The sequence below is a fragment of the Eucyclogobius newberryi genome, unplaced genomic scaffold, assembly GCF_026437365.1.
Source record: "Eucyclogobius newberryi isolate DKJ021-1_F unplaced genomic scaffold, fEucNew1.0.hap1 SCAF_1, whole genome shotgun sequence".
In the NCBI taxonomy this organism is placed as follows: Eukaryota; Metazoa; Chordata; class Actinopteri; order Gobiiformes; family Gobiidae; genus Eucyclogobius; species Eucyclogobius newberryi.
Genome location: NW_027315723.1, coordinates 37,762,852 through 37,790,351, shown reverse-complemented (window position 1 = coordinate 37,790,351; position 27,500 = coordinate 37,762,852). Strand labels below are relative to the sequence as shown.

The following is a 27,500-nucleotide window of genomic DNA, read 5'->3' as shown; positions in this document are numbered from 1 at the left end:
AAGAATGCGCTACAAAGCCCAGCTAAGACGACAAGGTCTCCTTTGCCCGTGGAAATCAGTTTTTGGTCTTAAAGGTTTACTTTATACAGTATCTAGCTAGTTATTGCCGGGTACTTGTATTTGCCTGTTGAGATGTTGGCAATGAAATGGAAAAATTCAAAGGTTCGTGTCGACAAAATGAATAGTTTGAAGGTGACATGATTTATTGCAGTTGATTGGAATAAATAAAGTGCAATGTAAAAGTCCCCAAATTGTGAAATTGTGACATACATAGTGAAAAACATATGTAGATTGCCTTGAAGATTGTGCTTGCTGGGTTTGCTGTGATGATGTGGTGCTAACACATCAGTAATGGGGGGGGTCAGCTGGTCACTCAGGGCTCCACGGGGGGTCAGCAATGAGAAACAGATGCATCACACCGCAGAACTAAATCCTCTGCACAGTAGCGTGTTTTCTCATAATCAAGAGTCATATCTGTAAATAATACCGACTCAAATGTCATGATAAACAAAACATTTCAAACTGATGCTGTTGGATGAGAATGTTACGGTCCAGGAGGCATGAGCCCGGTCTGCCTGCTGGACCGCACTCTGTCCTCTGGCCAGGTTTTAGCCCTGCATTGTGCGCATAAATGTTGGCGCTATTTCAATCTTCTTTTTGGGTGAATGTTAATCTCTGTTTGCGTTAGTCGTCGTTTTGAGCACTTTAACCTGGTCTTGTCTCCCATCTGTGTTCTGTCCATGAGCCAGGCACGACAGAGAACACCACAATTATTTGTTCAATCAGACATGTTTCCGGATCAGAACAACAAAGAGAAAAACTGCCTAGGACCGTTTTCCCTCTGTCATGGAGCGACGTCAGAGTGTTAAAAGGGACAGCGGCGTGGCTAACAATACGATAAACGGCAGCCCTCTGCGTATTATTACAGATTCGCGCACAACAGGAAAAAATGCATTAAAATCACAAAGACATGACAGAAGCCACAAAACAGGTAAAGACATGCAAGAGAAGCGTGCAAAGAATGTCATTTCAGTCATATGCACAGCTAAACGAAACAGTTTGAACATTATCGGAGTAGAGGCCTGTCTCACATCTTCACAAAGATTTTAGCAGCATAAAACTGAAAAGCAGATTCCCCATGTTGTCTGCTGTGTCAGCTCCAGTGTCATGTCTGCTGTGAGACTCTGTTTTTGCTGTAAGTTAGTGGATCCCGTATATACTTTTATTGATTGTCATCGTTTGCTTGCTGTAAATACTCTGAGTGTAAATAAAAACCACCTATAAGTTCATCCACTGAGCCATCATTTTTTTTCACGGAAGCTAAAACAAGAGCGTGACAACAGCATTAATGTGAAATATTCCTTATTATTAATTTAATGACTATCTTCACTAAGCCTGGGAATCTCCTTGGCTGTAAATGACACAATGAACGGGATTCAAACGGACCAACAAGCACCCATGAAACGCTCTAATGGACCAATGAACATCACTACATTCATTATTCGGGAAGTCATGCGCTCAACAACACCTCCAAACACTACACTACAGACAGTAATCTACTTCTGACAGAGTAGCTTGTCACTTCCAATGGGGCTGGCTAACACGACACAGCCCACGACGCCACATACAGTCATGTCACACAGCATCCATCTCGGATCAAGAGGCAGGAGGATTGCTTTTTCATACTCTGCGCACCACTGCTTGCATGCACACTCGCTGGCACACTCATAATTTGTTTGTTCTCCGTGTTCCCAGGCGTTCAGTTCTGCTCTGCCGTCCCTAATGCCCGCAGAACACATCATTATCGGACTTATACAGGCATGGGAGAGACTGGGAGTGCCAAATGCATGTTTATGTGTCTGGGCTAAGAAGAAAACAAAGTGTATTTGAATAAATAAGAATATCAACTGCACAGTTATGAGGTAGGGAAGACATTAATACAGTACTGCGTACCAATTCATAATAACTACATAACACATAATGGCCTCAATAAACTATGAACAAAGACTTATTCATAATGAACAAATAGTTTATTAGGAATTATTCAAGCTTACTTTGGGTAAGGGTGATAATTATGTAGTTACTAAGCCTAAGTTAAAATAAACACATTTTTCATTGTCTTTGTTCATGCTAATAAAAAATATTAAAGTTATCATAATCATCATATATTGCAGTTGTGCCAATTATGATGTTGTTCATAACACTGGAGATAATAAACTATAGTGTTACTGTGTGCTAAATATTATTCTCGGTGTTTTAAGTTGTAATTAAGATTTACAGTTCACAATACAAATCATAATGGCAACATAAATAGATATATCTTTAGATTCACTTTATTCAATTGAGAGACGGTATTCACTTTTGATTCTAGTGTTTTTTTTTCTTCTTTTGATGGATGAAACACAGGGAGCGCAGGTTAGACTCTAAAGGTTTGTCTGGAAGGCAAATCCACAAATCCACAAATCCACAATGCCAAGGTTCACACCACCTGTACTAATATTACCTTATCGTTTACCAGTAGTATTATAATTTGTGGTTGTTTGTGGCACCTTGATATGCTTGTCATGCTTGAGTCATGAGATTAAGCAACGTGACACTATAATTTATATTTGCAGATCTGTTCTGCACCGTTGCCCCCAAATGACTCTAAAACTCATCATTAACTGTCTTACAGGCTTGAGAGAGTGGAAAATGTACATTTTGTGTGGTTTTACTCAGGGAGACATGAGGAGGAAGAGCAAAGAAGAGAGAGGAGAAAGCTAGAGAACAAGAGAAAAGAAGAGAGAAGCCATGAATGAGAGAGGGGAGAGGAAGAGAGAGAAGGGTAAGGGAAACAAAGAGGGGAGGAAGGAGGAAGGAAAATGAGGCAGGAGGAAAGACAGAGATGAGAGAGAACAAAAGAGAGAGGAGAGATGCTTAAGGGTAGTGAAGAGAATGATTTAGGAACAGGGTGGTGAAAAATGGCCGACCCGGGGAGGAGAGCTGTGGTGGGGTTCAGAGGCTGATGGTTGGAGGGGGGGCACTGCAGCCTCAGACACAGACAAGAGATGACATGCCAGCGCTGGGGGCCGAGCACTAATGAAATTCAGTGGGAGATACCTCCAAGACACAAACATCACAGAGGCACACTCGCTCCGCTGCCGCGCTGAGTTGCAGAGTCGAGTTCACAAACATGGACTGCAGCTATTTGCCAGCTGGAGTGATAAAAGTCTAATCCCGGTCACGGAGAATACACAGCTACATTAGTGCGAGGCACAGTCAGAGGCAGAGGGGCCCCAGGGAGGTGTCCGCTCAGCAGGAGGTGTTGTCAGCACACTCATATCCCACGGACATATTTAAAAATCATAAACTGGATCTGCTGTGTGTACCAAGCCTTTATCTAATGAAAGACTGCGGCCTCACGCTGGGTTTGACGGTCATCATGTTCCACGCATGTGCTTATTTTTATGTATTCGGAATATAAAACTGTATGTTTATGATGTATGATCAGGTCATTTGCATTTGCTTCTTCTTTTTGTGAGATACTTCCTGCAAAAAATGACTTTATTATTTGTCTTGATATTTTCAGGGCCTGTAGGAAAAGTTCACTGGCATAGTCATAGGATGAATACGCTTCACGTCGTATTTTCTTCTCAGAAATATCACAGTCAAGACAATGCATCTTTTGTTGACGCTACCTCACTACTTTGCCTTTCCGTTTTCTTTGTGAGCTCTTGGTTTTATTGACAGTGGAGCGTCTACAATGAATCAGTCCATAGAGAAAATTGATCATTAAGCTGCACAATTAAACAATGGCATTCCCTATAGTAATGACATAGAATGCAACATACAATAATGTCCATGTATGAATGGATACACTAATGATGAATTCAACTGCTACTTCCTCTACACAAGGCCACCTCCACAAACAACTGAAATTGTGCTTTTACGGACATGTGACATTTACCTTGTTTCCGAGGAAGAGCTCTGGTGCGTTCCAGTAGTAGACTGGACCCAGGTGGACATCGGAGTGTCTCACACTCAGGTACGGCGGAGTGTCTCTGTGCACAGACCACACTGTAGAGCCACTGTCACCCACCAAGTGCCATCCCAGCAGACTGCTCTCCTAAACACAACAGGTACACAAGGAGGAGGAGTTCATGTTGATGTTGTTTTTGTAAGAATCAAGTTACACTTATTATGATTACTAATAAAAGGCAGGCAACATCTGTATAGTAGCTACCATTTACAACCATTTACCATTTTGCCAATACAAATGTATGTGTAATGTTATGGATACAGTCACCACTGTGATTTTTAATCCTTTAGCCTTTTCTTGTCATTTTTACTCACACATTCTTCATATTACCGTGACTTACTGACATGCAGAGGTATTACAGTTAAACAGCAGCAGCTACATGTGTCAAATTGACCTTGTTGAATAAATGAAGCGTCAGATTGGCTTTCAGCAGATCACTGGTCCTTGAGGAAACACTAATTAACTTCACTTGTTTCACTTGCTATATGTTTAGTGTAAATAGCAGCACGATCTGATTCTGAGCAGCTGCTGTGTTGACATGAAAATATTATCACTATTTCCTCAGACAAAAAAATCAAAAGTTAGAATTAGCAAGAATCTAATAATATGTTTATAATTCTATGATATTCAACAAGTCTGTGTTACAGAATGATATATATTGGCTATTGCAATATCCATAGGAAAACACTATAGTAAACCTACAGCAGTTTATGAATATTGCATTGTGTATATGCTTAGTTACCATAAAATCACAAATTAATGAGACAAGGCTTGGATTTTGGCTGAAATTACCATTTACACCAATTATACAAGTCTATTTTCAATTGCGAGATGGGGCCAATAGTCTCACTGTCTTGGACAAGCTCTATATTTGATCAAACTCAAATACAGCAACCTATTTATGACTTTGTCCGTCAGAAGCAAAGTCTCTAAAGGAAGAGCGGCCCATCAATTTTGATTTTGTCATAGAATTGTGGACGTCAGTTAAGCATTTCATTACAGTTCCCCAATAAAGTTGTAACCATTTCTGTACCCCATACGCTCGCTATATTTTCTTATTCATCAGGTGTGACTTTACCTCAAGGCCTCATCGAAATACATTCAAAGATTTTCACAACTATGTCACATGTCAAGCAGGAATCCTCACACCCTTGACAGGCGCCATGTTTTTTCCCTTCTCTTAACTCCTCAAAGATTTTTTTCCCTCGACTTGCTTATGTGTGTGTAGCAGACTCACATCTTAACATTGCAATTAACCTGACCTTGGCTTCCCCTTTCCCCCCTCACACACACACGCACACAGTTCACTATCGCGGTCTAAATCGGAGCTGTCGTCCTGTCAGCATCTCCTCCTCTCTCCTCTTCTCATCACCTGTCACTCAAAAACATTTCTTCTTTTTTTACTTCCTCGCTCGCCCTTCTCCTGCCTGCTGCCATGTTTTTGGGCTTGTCCTTGTTCTGTGTAACCAAGCCTTGATTTTGATGCTTTTACTTCACAGCTCCCTTGTTTTTGTGGATGATTCCATTAAATGACGTTGAATCTATTTTAAAAAAAAACTGTCTGTGCAATAAAATAATTTGATCATAGCGTAATTTGATGTTTAGACAAAAAAAAAAAAAAAAAAATGTGTTATTTAGAGGAGGTGACAATGGTAAGGTGGGTTAATCATCTGCCCACTAACTGGATGATCAATACTTCGAAACCTGCTCAAAACACATGCTATTATTGCGTCCTTGGGCAAGACGTTTACATTATGCTTCAGTTTTATTATATATATGTGACACTGGTAAAAACTAGAAAGTGCATCCGGTAAATGTCAAGTGTTTAACATCAATCCCTTTGGACATATTTTTATGACTATTTATTCTATCAATGTTTTGTTACCCCGATCTCAAATGTCGAAACTACAATCAGACTTTTAAGGGCTATGGAAACAAGCAGGTGACATGAGCAAACCAAGCATTTTTGGGCAATAGAAACACATGTAATTGGATAAAATAAGGTTTGTACTATGTGAACATCTTCATGAAGACAAGCACCTTTTAAAACTAGCACATTATTTGTCCTTGTTGCGTCGCGTTTGCCAGATCTATTTCATAATCAGGTTGTCTTGACTCTACATTTATGTATTGAATTACTTTGGAACTTGCCAATTCACGCTAATGCATCCAGACAAAATGGTGTATAATTACTAGAACATAAGTTTCTGTGCCAAGTGCTGAGTGTTAAGGCTTCCTGTAGTTTGATATTAGCGTAGCGTGCTAAAATATGAATGAGGCCAATGATAGTGGAGTTACAGCCACAGTTGCATTTCTACAGTTGTATTGATGAGACAGCAAAAGCCTTACAAAGCAGGGCTCTCTAATTTCCCCTGTCCGGCAGTTTCGTCATAGCAGAGCTGGTGTCACTGCTGCTAAATGGTGTTGTCAGGTTTCCATTAGTAATTGTATCAGGCAACAGAATATTTATGGCCTAGAAGACAACTGATTGATCATTTTGCACATTAGAGGCACATTAGAAAAGGTTTGTAAGATAAAATTGTGGTTGTATTATTTGCTCCTCAGACATAACCTGAAAAATATCTACATAACTATTTTGTAAGGTGTACTATGTAAGTTTTCTTGTGGATGCTCAGTCATCTACTTATCTAATGGCATTGATTTGCTTAGAGTGTGCAACAGTATGATATAGAATTGACTGGATAAAGATCAGTCAATTCTATGTATTTTTATTGCCAAAAAAGACTTATTATGGTGGTCACCTGCTTGTCACCATGGATTTAGCCAAGTTTATGCCATTTTGTTAAGGTGAGTGGGCCTGTCCAGCTACAAACTCACTGGCACTCAAGTTTCAAATCAAACTGGAAATTATGCATTTCCTATATATTCTTTCTGTCATACTTTGCTATCACCTAATCTCAGCTAAATCCACTCTTTCTTCCTCATCTTTCTTTCAGGAACAGGTCACAACAGAGGAACCACAACCTCATCAACTTCCATTGCCTGCTGTTCAGCACCAGCCCTCTCAGCCTATGTCTAACTCAATGTCCCCAAACATATCCATAATTCACATGGAAACAATAGTTATTATTCCCTCTTCATTAATCTGTTTCTGTCATTGCCTTACATTGTGATAGTTCCACGTGGAGGCGGTGCACTGGCTGGACGCGCCCATACACGAGCACTTGTCACAGCCACGCCTGTTGTCCCGGTGCAGGTTGTAAAAGCCCAGTTTACAGCGGTCACAGTTGGGCCCCTCCACGTTCTCCTGTAAACCACAAATACTGACGGTAACGCGCTGCTCTCAAAGTCACATTATGAGCCGGGCCTGTTATTATTACAACGTGAATGTGCAGCTGCAGATAATAACCACAGAGTTGGAAAGGTTAATATACACCACCAGGCATCACAAACGCTCACACGCACACACGCACGCGCGCACACACGCACGCACACGCACGCACACACGCACACGCGCGCACACACACACACGCACGCACACACACGCACGCACACACACACACACACACGCACGCACGCACACACACGCACACACATGCACGCACACACACACACACACACAGGGCTGTTCTTTTTTTAAAATCAGAAATATAAAACAGCGACCTTGTTAGTTTTTGACTCTCCTAATTTTCCCATAGGGCTGCAACTAACCATTATTTCAACTTGTAAGTGATAAATTCTTTAGATTAGTCAACTAGTAAACTTAACATTTCAATTATTTATTGAGACTTTTTAAATACATCACTTAAATGAAGGTTGAAATATGGTGACTTAGGAGTTCTGGATATATATGATATTCATAAATAATGATTGATGACATCTGACACAGTCTTTGTTATAAAAAAGGTATTTTGTCATGTATTCTACAGTCTGTATAGTAAACTATTATGATTATCAAAGCACTACCACAAAATAAGTTTCATATTTTATAGATTAATCATTGCAGTCCTATTTCCCCATATTTATGTTTTGTCTTAAGAACAAACTATTTATTTTTAGACGGAAATTACAAGAATAACAAGCCCTGGTGAGCTTTTGATACAATCATTCTTCCATGTTTCAAAATATGAAGACTAGCGGCAGCATCCTGTTGTAACAAAACAATGCAGGCACATACCACTTGATATAATGAGGAAAGAAAAATATATATATATATATATATATATAATATTGAGAGACATTCAATATGCAAAGCAGTAGATCATCTTCAGTGTGAGAAGAAAAATGCGGAGAGTTGTGGAGAGTGTCGCGTACCTTGCACACACAGGGAGATACACAGGGGTCCTCATTTGAGCTTCCCTCTAAACTACAGTTACAGCGTTTGCACAATGGGTAGTCTTTGTAACCCACGGCACACCTACAAGACAAATGGGTTTAATAACCATAATAAACATGAGCGTCCAGAGGAAAGGTCCCATAACTAGAGGTAATGGCAGAGGACTACATGGTTGTGTCAGTTTAGAAGACCCACCTGTCCCAAATAAAGTCCCTGAGATCAGCGTAAATGCGTGACATGAGGTATGTATGAGGAGAGGGTCTCAAAGGAAATATATTTACACATTAATGAATTAGGTCAAGTCATTTCAAAACTGTGCTGGTGTCATCTAAAGTCAGAGATTAAAATGTTAATCGTGATTAGCAAGACCAAAGTGCAAGTCCAGCCATTTGTGCCAATAAGAGTGAAGAATATTTTACAATGGGTTAAAAAATAGGACCATCCACAGAAGAAAAAAATATATATATTGCATTGTATTTGTTAGTACAGAGGATAAATTGTGATTGTGTAAGTAGACATAGTACATGGAATTGGCAGAAGAAGCAGAGAATGGGGTTAGCTGTAGATAATTGGCTGAGTCGACCCCAATCTTGTGTGACTTAGGCTATTCATTTTCAATACTTACCCAATCATAAGGTATTGATTTTCTAGACGTATTACTTCTTCTCTTAATTTCTAATTAAATGTTGTAGCGCACTGACCATTATCAATTCAGTGCACGTGCAACAAATTAGGTTCTGCCATTCCAATCATACAGTAAATAAGAGAAAAGTGGAAAGTGGCGAATTCATTGACCCTAAAATATATATTTTCTATTATTTAGAATAACATAAGTAATATATAAGGAATATATAAGGAAAAGTAATATATAATAAAATAAGTAACATTTAAGGAAAGATAATGATAGACCTATGCCACGGCACAAAAATATATTGAGCCAAAACATAGGATGTCCACACGAGACATAGAGACATAGAGACATAGAGACATAGAGACATGACATTTGAGTGAAATAACAGCTCCTTGGACAATAATAAGCCCCAAAAAAAGCAAAAGAAACACATTTTATCAGTTGCGCTTCCCATAAATCTGCCACTCATTGCCACTCAGTTGGCATATTCTTTTTCAAATAAAATAATGTCAGTGCGTAACTTCTGTAAACACAACAATGAGGCTGGTGAGTCTGTGGCTGGTTGAGACAGGAAGGACATGCAGCATAATGAATAGCAGTAGCATATAGTAGTAGAAGCAAAAGAAGCAGTTCCTGTAGTTGAAGTACATGTAACATTGATATTGACCCATGTGATATGTTTTAGTCCTTTCTGTGTATATTGCACCAGATCTTAATGGTAACTTTGCAGGATGCACTTTCACTCTAATTGAAGCAGACAACAGCTGAAAGGTTGAGTCCCCTGTCAACGTGACTCTGTGTCTGTGTATGGGTCTCACCTGTCACACCGAAGGCCCCCAAAACCCTCCTTACACCAACATGACCCTACTGGCTTGCCTGTCAATCACACACAGCAGAAACACAACCATTTTAAAAAACAGTATCTCAGGCCAATTACATGGCTTACAATGAATTTAAAAGCTGTGAAAATAGCTTCAAAAAGAGTGGTATAAATAATCTCATAAAGAATTAAAAATAGTAAATTTGACGTTGCTTTTAATAGCAGGCGGGAAGAAGAATACAACAATGTGGCCATACCAGCTTGTCTGATCTCCTCAGATCTCGAAAGCTAAGTTTGGGCCTTTTTAGTTCTTGGAAGGGAGCCAGGTGCCACAGTGTGGCAACAGGGCATTCAATGTGTCCTTGGGCAAGACACTTCACCGACCTTGCCTCGTGTTGTCCAAGCACACTACTGTATGAATGTTTGGGAGAGTGAATGCGGGAAACGAATGTAAATTAGCCCATGGCTATAATTTAGCGTGTTTACAGCATGTGTATCATCTATGTTCATTAACACATACCGTTCCATCCAAAAATAAAATTATATAATAAATAATACATAATACATAACATAGCGAAAACAGAAGAGGCATACCTGTAATGGCCTGGTTTACATCTGGGACACACTTCTGGCTTAGTGAGCCCACTGGGTCACATGAGCAGGGGATACAGGGGTTGTCTTCCTCTGGGTCAACCTGTGTGGGACACCAAATAATAATATATATTATTTATTATTCTTACTTTGTTTACATTTTTTGTTTGGCCCTTTTAGACAAGACCATTTTAGCATGAAATTGGGATGAGAGGAAGGAGGACATACAGCAAATCATCGAAGCCTTATTTTAATAATGAATTGTGCATTGATTTCATTGACCTTCAGTATTCAGACCCGGAATCAGAAAAAGGTTTATTGCCATTGTCAATGAACACAATTCACAAACATAGGAACTTCTAACAATCAACAGTAATAAGAAAAATGAACAATAATAAAACTACAAATAAAGAAATCAGAAAGGGGATGCATTAAATTGATGCCTTAAAGAAAAACAATTTACATTTATTATAGGATAAAAATAAGCTTACTATGCATACAAAAATTACAGTTAAATGTACAAATGTAGTGCAGAAAGTAAACAGTGCAGTGAGTGATTGATTAAATTATAGTTAAAGTGTTCCAACAACAGAGGGAAAGAAACTGTTCTTATGGCGGGAGGTTCTGGTCCGGATGGACCGTAGCCTCCTGCCTGAGGGGAGTGGCCTCCTGCCTGAGGGGAGTGGCCTCCTGCCTGAGGGGAGTGGCTCAAATAGTCCATGTCCAAGGTGAGTTGAGGTGATGACCGTGTAAAACTGCACCATCATCTGCGCCGGCAGCTTGGCTTTCCTCAGCTGCCGCAGAAAGTACATCCTCTGCTGGGCCTTCTTGATGAGGGAAATGATGGTGGGCTCCCACTTGAGGTCCTGGGTGATGGTGGTGCCGAGGAAGTGGAAGGAGTCCACGGTGGTGATGGGGGAGTCTGTGATAGTGAGGGGGGGCTGGGGGGCTGTGGCTTTCCCTTAAGTCCATGGTCATCTCCACTGTCTTCTGGGCATTGAACTCCAGGTTGTTACCGCTGCTCCAGGACACCAGCCACACCCAACCTCCCTCCTGTAGACAGACTCATCCCCGTCCGAGATGAGCCTGATGAGGGTGGTGTCCGCAAAATGTATTCGTTTTACGGACTCTTGGATGGAGGTGCAGCAGTTTGTGTACAGGGAAAAGAGGAGAGGGGAAAGTACACAGCCATGTGGAGCTTCTGTGCTGATAAAGTGTTTGAGACATTCTTCCCCAGCCGCACGCACTGCCTCCGAAGGAAGTCAGTGATCCACCTGCAGGTGGAGTCAGGTACGTTGAGCTGGGAGAGCTTGTCCTGGAGCAGAGCAGGGAGGATGGTGTTGAATGCAGAGCTGAAGTTCACAAACAGGATCTGGCATAGGTTCCCGGGACCCCCCGGCCAGGGAACCAAATCAATTACATATTTGTTTTGTTGAGAAAATCTTTTAAATTATGTATTGCTTGCTGTAATTGATAATGAAAAATAAGAGTGATTATGCAATAGAATTCTAAAGTCCCATTTTTGCCCGCTGCCTGACGTGAACAAGTTAAGACCAGGCTTAAAACATTCCTCTTTGATATCGCTTATGGTCACGAACAGAAATAAAAAACCTACAGTTTCTTAGCTAAACTGCCCTATGAGCAGCTATGCTGGGGGAAGTATGGCAGCTTGAGCACTATCCTCTGCGTCCTCCTTTTGCTACCAACAATATTTTCTATTTTAGTTCACCTGTGTCTGTTCAAGTGTTTTTCTACTTTTCCCACTCCTCTCGAGGAGTGCTACTGTTTCAGACACTGCTGATGCTGCTCCAGTGACGACTGCACCTTAGATGCCCTCATCTCATGACCCTGACCTGTAGACCAGGATGCTCCTGAACTGCCTGGAGAAACACTCTCTACTCTAGATGAACTGGATGAACAATTTCCCAGAATCAGAATCAGGAAAAGTTTATTGCCATTGCCAATTAAAGGAATTCACAAACATAGAACCTGCTTTGGCAATTCAGTGCAACATAGAACAAAAAAAGAACAATGATAAAACATGCCGGTATATCAAATCAAAAGAGCATGCATTAACTAAAAACAATTTACATCTAATATCTGGAACAATCTGGAACATTCCCAATGTCTTTGAAAACTGCGGTCATAAAGCCTCTCCTAAAGAAGAGCAGTCTTGATGCCGCAGTACTGAGTCATTACCGGCCCATTTCTAATCTGCCATTTTGGGGCAAAGTCCTTGAAAAGATTGTTTACCATCAGCTCACAGATTTCCTCTTAATAAACAACTCATTTGATGTTTTTCAGTCAGGTTTTAAACCTCATCACAGCACTGAGACTGCTCTTGTCAAGGTGACAAATGACATCCGCCTGAACACTGACAGGCAAAGTTTCAGTCTTAATTCTGTTAGATCTGAGTGCTGCTTTTGACACTGTCGATCATGGGATCCTCTTACAGAGACTAGAGGGCTGGATGGGTTAAGGTCCTATCTGGAAGACAGGAAGTACTTTGTTGAAATTGGTAGCTGTGTCTCAGACCACATGACCCTGACCTGTGGAGTGCCCCAAGGGTCAGTCCTGGGTCCCTTTCTGTTCAACCTCTACATGCTGCCGTTAGGTCAGTTGATACGCAGTGAAAATGTGTCCTATCACAATTATGCAGACGACACTCAGATCTATGTTTCACTATCGGCAGGTGACTATGGACCAGTAGATTCACTCAGTCACTGCATCCAACAGATCAGTGTGCGGACGCAAAACAACTTTCTCCAGCTGAACTCAGACAAGACTGAAATAATCGTTTTTGGCCCACAGAAACAAAGAGAAAGTGTTAGCAGTCACCTCCAGAGTCTCGCTCTAAAACCTACAAATCAAGTTAGAAATCTGGTGGTAATGATGGACTCAGACTTGAATTTTAACAGCCACATCAAATCAATAAGATCAGCAGCATTTTACCATCTAAAAAAACATTGCCAAAATCAAAAGTATAGCGTCTAAACCAGAACGCTGCTGCTCGGGTCCTGACTAGAACCAGGAACTATGATCACATTAGTCCTGTTCTCAGGTCTCTGCACTGGCTCCTGTGGCTCAGAGAATAGACTTTAAAGCAGCTCTGCTTGTGTACATGTCTCTCCATGGCCTAGCACCAAAGTACATCTTGGGCATGTAAGTGCCATATGAACCATCTCGGACTCTGAGAACCTCAGGGACCGGCCTCCTGCTGGTGCCAGAGTCAGGACTAAACATGGACCGGCCTCCTGCTGGTGCCAGAGTCAGGACTAAACATGAACCGGCCTCCTGCTGGTGCCAGAGTCAGGACTAAACATGGACCGGCCTCCTGCTGGTGCCAGAGTCAGGACTAAACATGGACCGGCCTCCTGCTGGTGCCAGAGTCAGGACTAAACATGGACCGGCCTCCTGCTGGTGCCCAGAGTCAGGACTAAACATGGACCGGCCTCCTGCTGGTGCCAGAGTCAGGACTAAACATGGACCGGCCTCCTGCTGGTGCCAGGGTCAGGACTAAACATGGACCGGCCTCCTGCTGGTGCCAGAGTCAGGACTAAACATGGACCGGCCTCCTGCTGGTGCCCAGAGTCAGGACTAAACATGCACTGGCCTCCTGCTGGTGCCAGAGTCAGGACTAAACATGGAGCGGCCTCCTGCTGGTGCCAGAGTCAGGACTAAACATGGACCGGCCTCCTGCTGGTGCCAGAGTCAGGACTAAACATGGGGAATCTGCGTTTCAGTTTTATGCAGCTAAAATCTGGAACAATCTTCCTGAAGATGTGAGACAGGTTCTACTCTGGCAATGTTCAATTCTAAGCTAAAAACAGTTTTATTTAGCTGCACATACGACTGAAAGGATTTTCTTTGCACTCTTCTCTTTTATGACTTAAATTGTTTTTAATTGAGCGTCTGCGTGATGTCACGCAGGCACTATGTTCTTGTATTTCATGTATTTTTTATTATTATATTTTTCATGATTTTCCATTCAGCCAGTTTCAGTTAACGCTTCAACAAATTTCAACACGTTATACCTAATTACGATCGCTTTCGCAGTAATACGTGTGTTATTACTTTTGACATTTGAACAACTTGTACTTTTTGCAGAATTGTCGAATTTTCAAAAGTATTTGTTTTCCCCATTTAAATGAATTTGGGCATTGAGTGTCAGCGGAATTCTTTAGACTTTATTCTTTAGGCTTTATTCTTTAGAATTTTGTGACGGAGAGAGAGAGAGAGAGAGAGAGAGAGAGAGAAAGAGAGAGAGAGAGGGGGAGAGGGAGAGAGAGAGAGAGAGAGAGAGAGAGGAGAGGGGGAGAGAGAGAGAGAGAGAGAGAGATGGGGGGAGAGACGCAGACACTCCAGCAATGGCTTCAGCCAATGCAGATTTTCTAGTTAGTTAATTTTATTGTATCTGTAATTTCTTTGTGATTTGAATGCATTTTTCCTGTTGTGTGAAGCACTTTGAATTGCCTTGTGTATGAAATGTGCTCTACAAATAAACTTGCCTTGCCTTACTATAGGATGAACGTAAAAATAGGCTTAGTGTGTACATGCAATTTTCGGTTAAATTTACAGATGTAGTGCAGAAACTGAACAGTGCAGTCACTGATTGATTAAATAATAATGTGGCAGGTGTTAAGAAGAGTTCATGAGTCTAACGGCAGAAGGAAAGAAACTGGTTTTGTGGCGGGAGGTTCTGGTCCGGATGGACCGTAGCCTCCTGTCTGAGGGGAGTGGCTCAAATAGTCTATGTCCAGGGTAAGAAGGGTCGGCTGTGATCCGACCTGCTCGTCCCTGAGCCCTGGAGACGTACAGGTCCTGCAGGGATGGAAGTCTGCAGCCAATCACCTTCTCAGCAGAGGCACAATGCGCTGTAGTCTCTGTTTGTCCCTGGCTGTGGCTCCAGCGTACCACACGGTGATGGAGGAGGTGAGGTTGGACTCAATGATGGCCGTGTGGAACTGCACCATCATCTCCGCTGGCTGCTTGGCTTTTCTCAGCTGCTGCAAGAAGTACATCCTCTGCTGGGAGGAGCTGATGGTGGGCTCCCACTTGAGGTCCTAGGGTCATCTGGACCATCTGCAGCCTGAGTAGGATCTCTCCTTCACGGTGGTTCTCTACGAGGTTTCTACTTTTCCCCATAGAGTTTTTTGTGTTTTTTCCTCGCCGAGAAGGAGGGTCTAAGGCAGGGGTGTCAAACTCATTCTTTGTCGCGGGCCAAATTTCAACACTCAGGTTGGGTCGCGAGCCGAATAACGAAAAAAAAATAATATATAAAAAATATAAGAAATAAATAGCTTTATATAGCATGGTAATAGTCATATGTGGACTCAAATCTGCAGCAGGTTAAAGACTGCATCAAAGATATTCATGCATCAGCAGCAGGAACAGGAATGTGGACATATGAGTTGAGTTTTGACAATTCTCTTTTAAAAGCTGAAGGTAAAGTCACTCAAAATTTAGGGTCTTGTAATGAAGCAAAAATGCACAGGTGAAATCCATATAAAAGTCCTATTTATTTTTCATTTTATTTTAGGGTAATTTTTAACTTGTGGGTTTGGAGTACAAACTGACCCTGATGCTTCCCAGAATTATTGATTTGACTTGATAAAAGGATTGCAGCTTTATTTTTATGTACAACATATTAAGCAGCCTGAGAGTTCCCTTTTGTGAAATAGTTGACAAAATAGAATAAATAAACAAAAACTGCATGTCCCGCGCATGGGACGCACTAAGCATAAGCTCGGCGGGCCGGATTAAAACGTCTGGGGGGCTGGATGAGGGCCACGGGCCGCATGTTTGACACCCCTGGAAGGACAGGGGATGCTGGGCCAGATATACATTTACTAAACTCCTGTTCAGATTGTTAAATCTGCTTCTCTATTTCAAGCCAAATGCCACTGTGATTTTGGGTGTTAGAAAACCCCAAACTGAATTGAATTATTGTTATTGAAGTTGTCTGTGAATACCCTCTTGACAATGAATCAGACTCAGAACTCTTTGCTCTCAAAATGCTGGCCTTCTGGTGGTCCCAAGAGTCTCTAAAAGCACAGTAGGAGGAAAAGTGTTTAGCTACCAATCTCTTGTGTTATGGAATCAGCTCCTGTCCATGTTAAAGAGGCCGACACAGTCTCTTCATTTAAGACCCGGCTTAAAACGTTCCTCTTTGAAATCACATATTATCAAGCCAGTTAGGAACAGAAATAAAAACCTACAGTTTCAGCTACGCTGCCCTAGTAGCAACTATGCTGGGGGAAGCATGGCAGCTTGAGCACTATCCTCTGATAAACACTACTTATTCTATCAAAGAATATTTAATTTAACTTGCAATCTGTTCATTGCCTTTTCTTCTTCTTCTCCCACTTCCCTGCCACTCCGGGGGGAGTGGGACAGGATGACCTGTGGACCCCGATGATTCTCAAGTCCCTGGAAAAGCAGTGTCTACTCCATGTAAGATAAGATAAGATAAGATAAGATATTCCTTTATTGTCCCACATTGGGAAATTTCATTGGTGCAACGCAGGTAGATACAGAGGTAGATACAGAAGAAAAGAACAGATCACTTAAAGGAAGTCTGAAAAACACTTTCAGTAGAAGATCTCCTATAAACAAAAAACTCCCATAGACAAATAAATACATAAATACCATTGCATGTGATCACGACAGTAATTGCACATGAATAATTATGTGTCACGACGGCACATGGATTGCACATGAATTTCACAGTAATTGCACATGACTTATGGACAGTTCTTCATCTGCCTAGAAGAACTGGTTCTCCTCCTGAAGAACTGGTTCTCCTCCTGAAGAACTGGTTCTCCTCCTGAGTGGCTCCAGCTCCACTGTCTATCTCGCATCCACCTGTCCGTCTGAGGGAGTCAGATCTCTCCTTCACTGTGGAACTCATCCAGGTTTCTACTTTTTCCCAAGGAGGTTTTGTGGTTTTCCTGGCCCGGAAGGAGGGTCTGAGGACAGGGGACCCTGGGACATTGCCAAATCCCTATGAACATTGTTTAATCAGTTTTTCACTGTCGCCCTCCGAGATAACCGCTGTTGTGATTTGTGGCGTTACAAAAATAAATTGAATTGAATGGAATCACAACATGCCTTTTTGAACTCTTTCTTTTACTCAAATAACATTTTGTCGAAGAAGAAAACATCCTAAAAGGAGACAATTTCATACCCCCTCTGGTCGGTAGTATCCGTGCGCACAGCTCTGACAGTTGATCCCGTCGGTGTTGTCACGGCAGCCCACACAGACTCCGCCCCCTCGGTACTCTCCATGCGTATCCAGACTCAGGGACAAGTCGGCCACAGTTTGGTTGTAGTAGCACTCCTCTGCTTTACCGTGGCAGTTGCACTCTGAAAAACAAAACAAAAAACCCTAAATACAAAGCAAGCTGCAGTGCGTTTGATCGGAGTCTGCAGTACAGTGTTTACTCTTGTTTCTAATCCACTTATTTCCACTCAAAACTGGGCATAAAGTCCAAGCAAAAACCAAAGACTTAAAGCTATGTGAGTTCTATTTCTAATGGGTGCTTACAAAAGCAACACGATCACAACACAACTCAATGTTTTTATTGAAGATTCTTCTCAATACCCATACAACTCTTAGTTTAACAAGAATTAGAAGCAAATAAAGCTGAAAAGTAAATTCAGCCAGAACCACGACTGTATTCCCTACCTCATTCTTTCCTCCTCACTTCTCAAATCATTCATAGAAATAGAAATGCACTCTCTCTTCCCTCAGTTTCATGCTGTCACCTCTTCTCCACCAACAAACCCAACAATCTCCCCCTTCATCACAGCACAGGCACCTCTGCCTGCCAGAGAGTGTATCCATTCAATAAACCGTTCCTAGAAACACATTTGTCTGTCTGTTTTCCTCCGTGTTGAGCTATATACTGTATGTAGATTCCCTCTGAGCTGTTCACATCTGTATGAATCTGCCACGTGTTTTATAGCTGGGTAAAAAAAAAGCAACACATTTATCACGGCCCAGCAGAGGCAGCACTTATCAAGCTGTATGACTAGCAGCCCTGTTGGGGAAGTGTAACGATGATTATATGTTGTAACCTCCGTTTTATGGTGACAGTGAAGCGCCTCTCACCTCCGCACCGAGCACTGGAGGTTAATGGATGTACGGGGCAACACTCAAGGATTCATAAAGTGCTTTATCATAGGCTCATGGGGCCGTGATGAGAAACACATAAATGTAGAGCACCCAAGGCCACTCTCCCTCTGAACGTCTTCTCTAAATTAATAAAATGGTAAAGAGAAACGGACGGATTCACATATTTGGTGTTGTATTTCTTATAGAATCTGATGATGTAAAAATCTGAAAATCAAGAACAAGCAAAAGTTAACTGAATGGTAGTATGATATATAAAAAAGGGAGAAAATCCCCCAAAAATTAACCACAAATTGCTTTTTTAGAAGGGGTTGCAACTAATGATTATTTTAAGATAAGAGATAATATATTTGATAAGTCATCTAGACAAGCAATTATTTCTATTATATATTGAGGCTGTTTAAATCCATTATCAACCAGATAAAGGATGAAATATGGTGACTGGAGGTTTCTAGGCAGAGAATATTTACATAAAGTGCAATGTTAATAAAAATCTGAAATTGTTTATTATTTTTTGTCCTTTTGATGTTACGGCCTTTGTTATAAAAATGTCTGTATAGTCCGGATTATTATTACAACGATCAAAATATGACAAATTGCTGCTCTATTTGTTAGGATTCAGTGTCCACAGTCTTACTCTCACAGATGTGCCGAGTGATGTAGGTGCCGGCCATCCAGGGTTGCTGGTTGTATCCCGGGCAGCACTGGTCACAACTCTCCCCACAGGTGTTGTGTTCACACTCGCAGCTGAACTTCTGCAACGAGAGAGGAGGTTCACATGTGCAATTGTGTATGTTGTTTCCTCAAAAACCTACACATCACCTAATCATTACAAACATAGCCAATCACAATGAAATGAGTTCAAATATAATTGCTAACCATTTATTGTCTATTAAAGAAGAAATTATTCAAATGGGCACAGAGACACACAAAACAGACAATACAAATGTACAATAGCAAAACATACAACATCAACCCAACATCAACTAAAGTCCAAATGCTAAAATCACATACTGCATAGCAAATGTCTAAGAAAATACACACATTAAATCAAACACATTCCTATTACAGCTAGCCTATCCCTGAATTTAGTAACAAATAGCACGTCACTGATGAAAAAGTGCTTATCTCTCCCTTGTTAATCCACAGGAGCATATTAATATACATTATGATAAATGACGTGACGCAAACACAAAACCCTGTGGTAATAGGTGTATGCAGAATCAGCATGTTCTTATCAAAGTGGAAATGGATTGCTACAAACAGGTAATGGCCAATATGCATGACCTATTGAAAATCTATCACACAGGGCTGTATTCACATGCTGCCAAGTGTAATGAAAGAACTCGCTTTGCTCTCCCCATCGTCGGCCAATAGCAAATGGGTTCACTACTTCTCCCCCAGGAGCCAAATAAATTCAAAACTAAACACCAAATGTAGCTGGACACGTGCCAATGGTACAGTTCAGTAATTCAATTTAGGACTTTGTGTAAATTGCTTGATGGTTGGCGGTGGATGGGGCTGCCAGCGGAGTACAATGGGCGAGCGAGAGCCAAGTTTGTATCCACATAGCGAGGAGCGAGAGAGGCTTTTATCTCTGCTGCTGTGGCTCCAGGCTGCCTTTGTGCTGAGCATGCACCATCACAAATACTGAGGAGGAGATCATCAACAAATCATCCCACAGGTCCCCACCTTCTCTTCTGTCGGTAACTCTGCCCGCACTGAACTGCGCACATGTACAAAGCTGTTCCAGTGAAAGTAGCTAATGTCTGCAAACTGTATGTAGGCTGCGAAAATCCCAACGTATCAGGAAGGTGTAAGAGAAGAAGTAGAGTTTATGACCCATGTTTCATTTAAGGAATATAGAAGTGTGGGTGTTAAAAACATCTTTTGAAATATCGTTCCATTGTATGTTTATTCTGCTTGTTAGTTTTAGTGGTCACAACCCTGGGTAAAATCAACGTGTATAAAAACATTTTGGTACATGATGGCGTTTACCAGAAAAAAATCTAACTTATTTGTGGCAACAAAATGTTTAGAATGATGAAAATAAGTTACTCCCACTTAGTGATACAAAGTTTATCCTATTTCTTTTTTACTTCAAGTAAGACCATCACAATAAATAGGGTACTTATCTTATAAATAACAGCTGATTTTTAATATATTTTTTGTAGTACAATAAGATCTGAGCTGTTGGGGTCGAATACATAACTTTTTACCTATGATATACATTTAGAAAAGGATTTACTGGTATTTATCCCAGGTTTTTGTGTGTTTTTTGTGTCAGTAACCCAGTAGTTTCAATAGTCTGTTTTTTTTCTTCACTTCACATTGTGTTACAGTATTGTGCCAGGCTAAGTTTTAACTGTGTACAACACTTCCAATAGGCCATCATCCCACTAAGATGGTCTCAAAGGAAAGAACATTTAGATTTCTTAAGACGACTGTGCCACTGGACTTCGAGTGTAGCCCCTTTGACTACAGGCGCATTCAAGCCTAAAAAGAAGACGGTTCTGTTCACACACCACTGGCACCTCTTATTGCCTGTGACATCATCACCGAGGGACCAGACCCGAGTGTCAGGTCTGAGGCAGTCTTGGCGCTTCAGCCCGGGGACATGTAAAGGACACAAAACTCTCCCTCCCTCTCTCTCTGTGTGTGTGAGTGTGAAAGCCCAGGTAGCGATGGGGGAGATCAGGTGTCTGAGATCAAACACCCCTCTGTTTGAAGTGACATTTGAGACAGTGCTTCTCGGTGTCACCTGTGTCCCCGGCAGACACACACACCTCCATGTCTGATACCAGGCGAGGTGGATAAAAAGCTCTTGCCCCGGGGCCAGTCTTTGCTCTCAGGAAAAGGGGAAGAGCTCCATTACTGCTACAAAGCTAAGCTGTTACAAGCTAAAAAATACAGGTTTGAATACCTTTGTTTGAGCGTTGAGTGGGCAGGCTTTGGCATGGCCGTAGCAGATGCACATCCCTCCAACTGAGATGTCCTTGATAGAGTAGTAATACTGTAAGAGAGGGACACACAAGGTGAGAGTAAGGCTATGTTTTTGCCAGTACTGCCTTGTTATCTTGAAGCTTTTGTTTCTGATTGAAAGTTAACAAATACAGAAATCAACAAATACAGAAATGCAAAAAACGATAATATCACATATATTTTGATGAAATATTTTGGTGAAATATTGGCCTCCTATTTCATATATATATAAAACACTGATACATCTGGCCTGGATTCATCAGCTGTCTGTTTGGTAACTGTTCCTGGAGCTCACCCTATGTCCCCTCGAGAGGGCACACATTTAATATCATGTTCTGTTATGGAAAGCATTTAGAAACTCGTTCACAACTTGGTCATGAATACCAAATACTGTTATAAAAACCTTTATCAGTTTATGGTCTTTTAGAATATCTTGTAATGTGATAAAACTAGTGCAGTTTACATGTTCTAAATGTATTTCAATTAAAATGTTAGTTTGGTGATTTTAACCCTTCACATTGTTTTGAACAAAGAGGTTTTAAAATGTTTAAAACTGCCCAAAAAAAACAGAGACAATTTATAGATAGTTTTTTAAAATCTAAACAAAATGCTAAAAATATTAACACCCGCTATTTTAATTTAGTGCCTAATGAGGCTCAGACGAAATCCCTGTTTCTGCCGTTTGTGAACATTTGGCTCTGTGATGTCACAGCCGCTCCTCTCTGGCAGGAGGCTACGGTCCATTCGGACCACAAGAACAGTTTCCCCTCAAGAACACTTATATCACTTTAACATCACGTAAACAAGAGTTAATCTTGTGCGCTGCTTTGTGCTGTCTATAGTGTATATTTTACATTAATAGTTATTCAAAGATTATAATTTATTCAAACCTTCCTCTACACATGCCATTTTTCTTTCATGATTTTAAACTGTGTTTTCTGACAATAACCCATTTTTGTAAAGTTATGATCTAAGATAATATAACCTTTATTTGTCCTGCAAAGGGGAAATTCTAGTGTTGCAACACAGATTAGGCACAGAAATATAATAATAAAAACAGATAACTTTCATAACTACACACTCTTATTTACAGCTGTTATCCACATAGATATTTAATGAGCTTTAATATATTGTTTAGCAATATGACAATAATTCTTGTGTTCCTCGAACCTCCTTACAATATTGTCTTAAATACCATGTTAGTACTGTGAGATTTTGATAATTACTTCTCTAAATGTTTGAATACATTTCCTTGTACTTTGAAAACAGGGGCATGTGTTTGTGAAGCCGCATGTCAGGTGTGAAAGAGTGTTTGTCTCACCCTCCTCGTCACAATGCGATCGACCTCTTTAGGGTCGTGAAAGGTCAGTGTCATGAGGTCGGCGTTGAGAGTTCTTATTCGCTGAAACACCAGGCGGATGTAGCGTGCAGAGGTGAAGTTCAGCAGGGTGGGGGAGGGGTCATCAGCGCTGGGACGGCCGTTGATCAATGAAGTGTGGATCTATACCAGAGAGCCAGATTAATAATGACAGAGAACACGTTACAGCAAGATCAGGTGGCACAACAAACAGCTGAGGTGCCATTAGGGTCCCACAGGAGCGTACAAGTGAGGCCAAGAAATCTATACAAGAAAAACGAAAGAAAAGTAGAGTAATCAACAGAAAAGACAACAATACATGGATTCACAATGGTAACAGGGTAATAATAAGTATACTAAATCATAATTTACATTACTTTGTTATCAATGAAGTTTATATGTTGTAAAAGTATTGCAGTTAGTGAAAAAAACAGAGTAATATTCTTAAAACAAAAGATTAGCTCTTAATAGCCTAGCCTAGCTTTACCTCCCTTTACCGTTATTATTTAGGTTACAGCTAATTTGATGACACGTTTTTAGTCTTATTTATTGTGATAAACGATAAATAGGACAAATATATATATATGTTTTTTTTTGTTTTTTTTTATTTTGGGGGGGCCCGAAGTCTTTGTTAGCCAGGAAAGTTTAAGCATGAAATGGGGATGAGAGAGAACGGAGAACATGCAGTACATGCCTTAGCACTTATGAAACGTACCATATTTTATAATGTCCTGATTTAGCTTTAGTATTTTCTGAGGTTATTAGCAGTTAAAAATCTAACCTTCATAGACTGCACGGTAATTAAAATATGAATAGAGCTTTTTTTCTCAAGCCATTAATACAAGATAGATATTATTCCTTTAATAACTGTTGGACAAAGGGTTCGGGCCAGCGTCATGACCCTGACCTTAATAGGTGCATCGTTACATTACATACATTCAAAGTGTAATTGTTTAAAAACCCCTCCTTTAGCTTCTGAAGTCCTCTAGCACATTTGTTCCCACTGCACTGATGAAGTAAAGCATTCACCTATTTCAAAAAACAGCAAGTTCTATAAGACCGTTTTTCTGCATATTCCACACATATTACACTATTACACACATATTACACTGTTACACACATATTACACTGTGCAGCCACATGTGCAGCATCAGAAGTCTCCACATAGAGCCCTGTTATTTTATGTCATGTTTAGCCCTGTTCATCTTATTGCAGAAGCCCGTCTGAGCCCGTCATGCGCCATGTCATCCTCCTTCTGGTTGTATTAGATCACATAGGGCTGCCGACCTCCAGAGAAAATAAGTTCTACACAGACTATAAAGTCCTTTTCAAGGCCGCTCAGGGAATCTGTGCATCATTGACTTGTTGGTCACATGAACATTTTATACAAATCCATTTATTTTATAGCATATTTTAGCTGCGAGACTTTTCCCACTTTGTTACTTGTTAATTTAGTACATTTGTTGACAAAGCTTCAGGTCCTCATTTGCATTTCTGTTCCTCAGCCATAGATAGAAATATTAAAGGTGATTTAAATATGGCTATTCCTGCAGGATCACATAAATAACATATAAACTTAGACGTTCCTCTTAATATTGAACATCTGAGTCATCACTACATTTGAGAACAGGTATCTGAACTTTCTACTGCACTGTATATCTGAAAAAGTACCTTATTTTAGAGTTCAAGTCTTGGCTATGAACAAACATACAAATAAAAAACATACAAATAAAAAGTCTAGAAACATTGATAATTTAGAGAAAAAAAAGTGCGCTTTATCAAGATTACCTCACTAAGTTTTATTTTATTATTTACTTGATCGGGACAGTGCATGTTAATGAACTTATACATGATGATGTGAACGCGCCGGATTATAGCCACGGGCTAATGTATATTTAGTCCCACATTCACACACCAGTATTTTAAGTTCCTGTATTTGTACTTTTATGTAAGTAACAAAAGTGTCCTTCCTTCACCACTGTAGACTTTTGTATTTGTTGTCCTGCAATTTAACAAATTATTATCATTTTTAATATAGATATAAATCATATCTGATACGTGGCAGTGGTAGAGAAACAACCACACTTCCACATCCTGGGTCACTAGTACTTCCCAAATCACCATAGTTCACTTTCTGCACTACATCGGTAAATTCAACTGTACATTTTGTGTACATAGAAAGCCTATTTTCATCTTATTTTCATCTTATTTTCATCTTATTAACAGATTCAATTGTTTTTATTTTTTCTTTTATACAGGTTGTTTGATCATTGTTCATTGTTTTATGTTGCACTGAATCCCCACAGCAAGTTCCTATGTTTGTGAATTCTGTTCATCAGCAATGAAAATAAACCTTTTATGATTCTAATGAACTCTTTCTTTTCCCCCACGCCCCTCCCTCCTCTCCTCCTCCCTCCTCCCCTCCTCTCTTCCTCCCCTCCTCCCCTCCTCTCCTCCTCCCCTCCTCCCCTCCTCCTCTTCTCTCCTCCTCCTTTTCTCCCCTCCTCTCCTCTTCCCCTCCTCCCTTCTCTCCTCATCTCCTCTCTCCTCCTCTCCTCCTCCCCTCCTCTCTTCCTTCCCTCTCTCCTCCCCTCCTCCCTTCTCTCCTCGTCTCCTCGTCTCCTCCTCCCCTCCTCTCTTCCTTCCCTCCCTCCCTCCTCCCCTTCTCTCCTCTCTCCTCCTCCCCTCCTCCCTCCTCCCCTCCTCCCCTCCTTCTCTCCTCCTCTCCTCCCCTCCTCTCTTCCTTCCCTCCCTCCCTCCCTCCTCCCCTCCTCCCTCCTCCCCTCCTCCCCTCCTTCTCTCCTCCTCTCCTCCCCTCCTCTCCTCCTTCCCTCCTCTCTTCCTTCCCTCCCTCCCTCCCTCCTCCCCTCCTCCCTCCTCCCCTCCTTCTCTCCTCCTCTCCTCCCCTCCTCTCCTCCTCCCCTCCTCTCTTCCTTCCCTCCCTCCCTCCCTCCCTCCTCCCCTCCTCCCTTCTCTCCTCGTCTCCTCTCCTCCTCTCCTCTCTTCCTTCCCTCCCTCCCTCCTCCCCTCCTCCCTCCCTCCCTCCCCTCCTCCCCTCCTTCTCTCCTCGTCTCCTCTCCCCTCCTCTCCCCTCCTCTCCTCCTCCCCCACAGGAGCTGACAAGCCTGGCTGCAGCTCTTGACATCTCCAGCTCACACCCCCTCATCTCCAGCTCCTCAAAACATGGTGGCGGTGCACACATTTAGGGCTTCAATAATTAGCAGATACGCTGGTGCACGGACAGTTTGTTTTTCTCTTCATTAATGTCAGTTAAAAAGCCAACTGGAGCCTGAGCAATCACAGACGCAACTGATCAAAGAGGCACAAGAGAACACAGCCTTCTTCCATGTGTGCCTTATGTAAACTAGTTGCTTCGCTGCATCATCAATGCAACACACTAAGAATGCTGTGATTTGGTTGAAATGTAAGAAGTTATCTGTGAAATGTTTCCGGAAAAACAAATTAAAGGGCTACCTGTATTTGTTTTACCCCTGTTTTGATCATCTTTGATTATTTGTCTCCCAAATGTGGAAGACATCTCTTCTCGAATATCCAACATTCAGATTAAAATCTACTTGTTTTACCTTTAACAGATTAAATTAACAGATTTTAAGAGTTTAGCGCTCCACTCGTTGATCTTGCAGAAATCCACAGTCTTTTTAGTTCTCTGTTATAATTGTCTTTATTTTCTTGCATGTAGGACACCATGTTTGTTTTGACATGAACATGAATCATGCCTTTATGTATTGGTTAATCTGTATTTCTGTCACGCCCATTGGAAATCGGGAGACAACATTCTGTTCTTAATAAATGCAAGATAGATAAGTTTAACGTCATACTGTGGAACATTCCAACCAAGTTACACCATGACCTTTGCCTCTACGACGCTCCCAATCAACATACACTGTTGTTTCAGTGCGTACACTGCATTCACTGTAAATCATCTGTTAGCTTCATATCGTCAATAGCCACGTTCAGAAAACAGACGTTATTCACCTCCAAATTCCAACGCAAACATGTCCCAAAATATCATAATTTATGTAAATGTCAATAATAATGTCAATATTACTTTTGAAGATTTGGTTGTGATGAGTGTGACAAACTGTTACCTCTCCGTTCTCCAGAGGGTGAATCTTGGAGTAGAAGGAGGTGCAGATCACTTCGTCGTCCCGGGTGTAGGAGGGGGGCCCGGTGCGAGGGTTGATGTTGAAGCGTGTCAAGCACTCCGTTTCCGTGATGGCGTAGTACTGCCAGGGTTCAAAGGTCACGCCGTCGATCGAACGCTCCAGGACCCAGTTTCCTGAGAGACGCAGAGTTATTGAGTATGGATAAAGATGCAATGATCAGCAGCTTCAAAAGTGCGACGTGTTGACTCCAATCAATGCAGAGCAATGTTAGGTCAACATATGACATTCTTTGAGATGATTTTAGAAACGTGAAAGAAAATATCAAATGACTGTTATTACCTGGACGTGGGGAGTTTGCAGCTTTTATTATGACATAGGCAATCTGGAAGACCTAGAAAACAGAAGAAAAATCATCATTTGCAAAGGAAACCAAATGCATTATACCATCTATAAATATGTTTTCATTAATGGATTTTGATGTCATCTATGGTTTGTCATCTATGGTCAAAATCAATCCAACCCAAAGAACATACATCCAAACAT

At 41.2% G+C, this 27,500-nt stretch overlaps 1 protein-coding gene across 4 annotated transcripts in view; it reads right to left on the bottom strand.

The window, feature by feature from the left end:
* Nucleotides 1-27,500, bottom strand: part of lama2 (laminin, alpha 2) — a 230,871-nt gene that overhangs the window by 144,351 nt on the left and 59,020 nt on the right. For all 4 annotated transcript variants that reach the window (XM_072445577.1, XM_072445583.1, XM_072445592.1 and 1 more), the window contains exons 4-14: nt 27,297-27,348; nt 26,940-27,130; nt 22,795-22,974; nt 21,415-21,504; nt 19,129-19,246; nt 17,544-17,722; nt 10,361-10,460; nt 9,765-9,822; nt 8,294-8,396; nt 7,146-7,286; nt 3,947-4,105 (exon numbers count right to left, since the gene is read on the bottom strand). In XM_072445577.1, the coding sequence (XP_072301678.1) occupies nt 3,947-4,105; nt 7,146-7,286; nt 8,294-8,396; nt 9,765-9,822; nt 10,361-10,460; nt 17,544-17,722; nt 19,129-19,246; nt 21,415-21,504; nt 22,795-22,974; nt 26,940-27,130; nt 27,297-27,348 (1,371 nt within the window). The remainder of the gene's footprint in view (nt 1-3,946; nt 4,106-7,145; nt 7,287-8,293; nt 8,397-9,764; nt 9,823-10,360; nt 10,461-17,543; nt 17,723-19,128; nt 19,247-21,414; nt 21,505-22,794; nt 22,975-26,939; nt 27,131-27,296; nt 27,349-27,500) is intronic.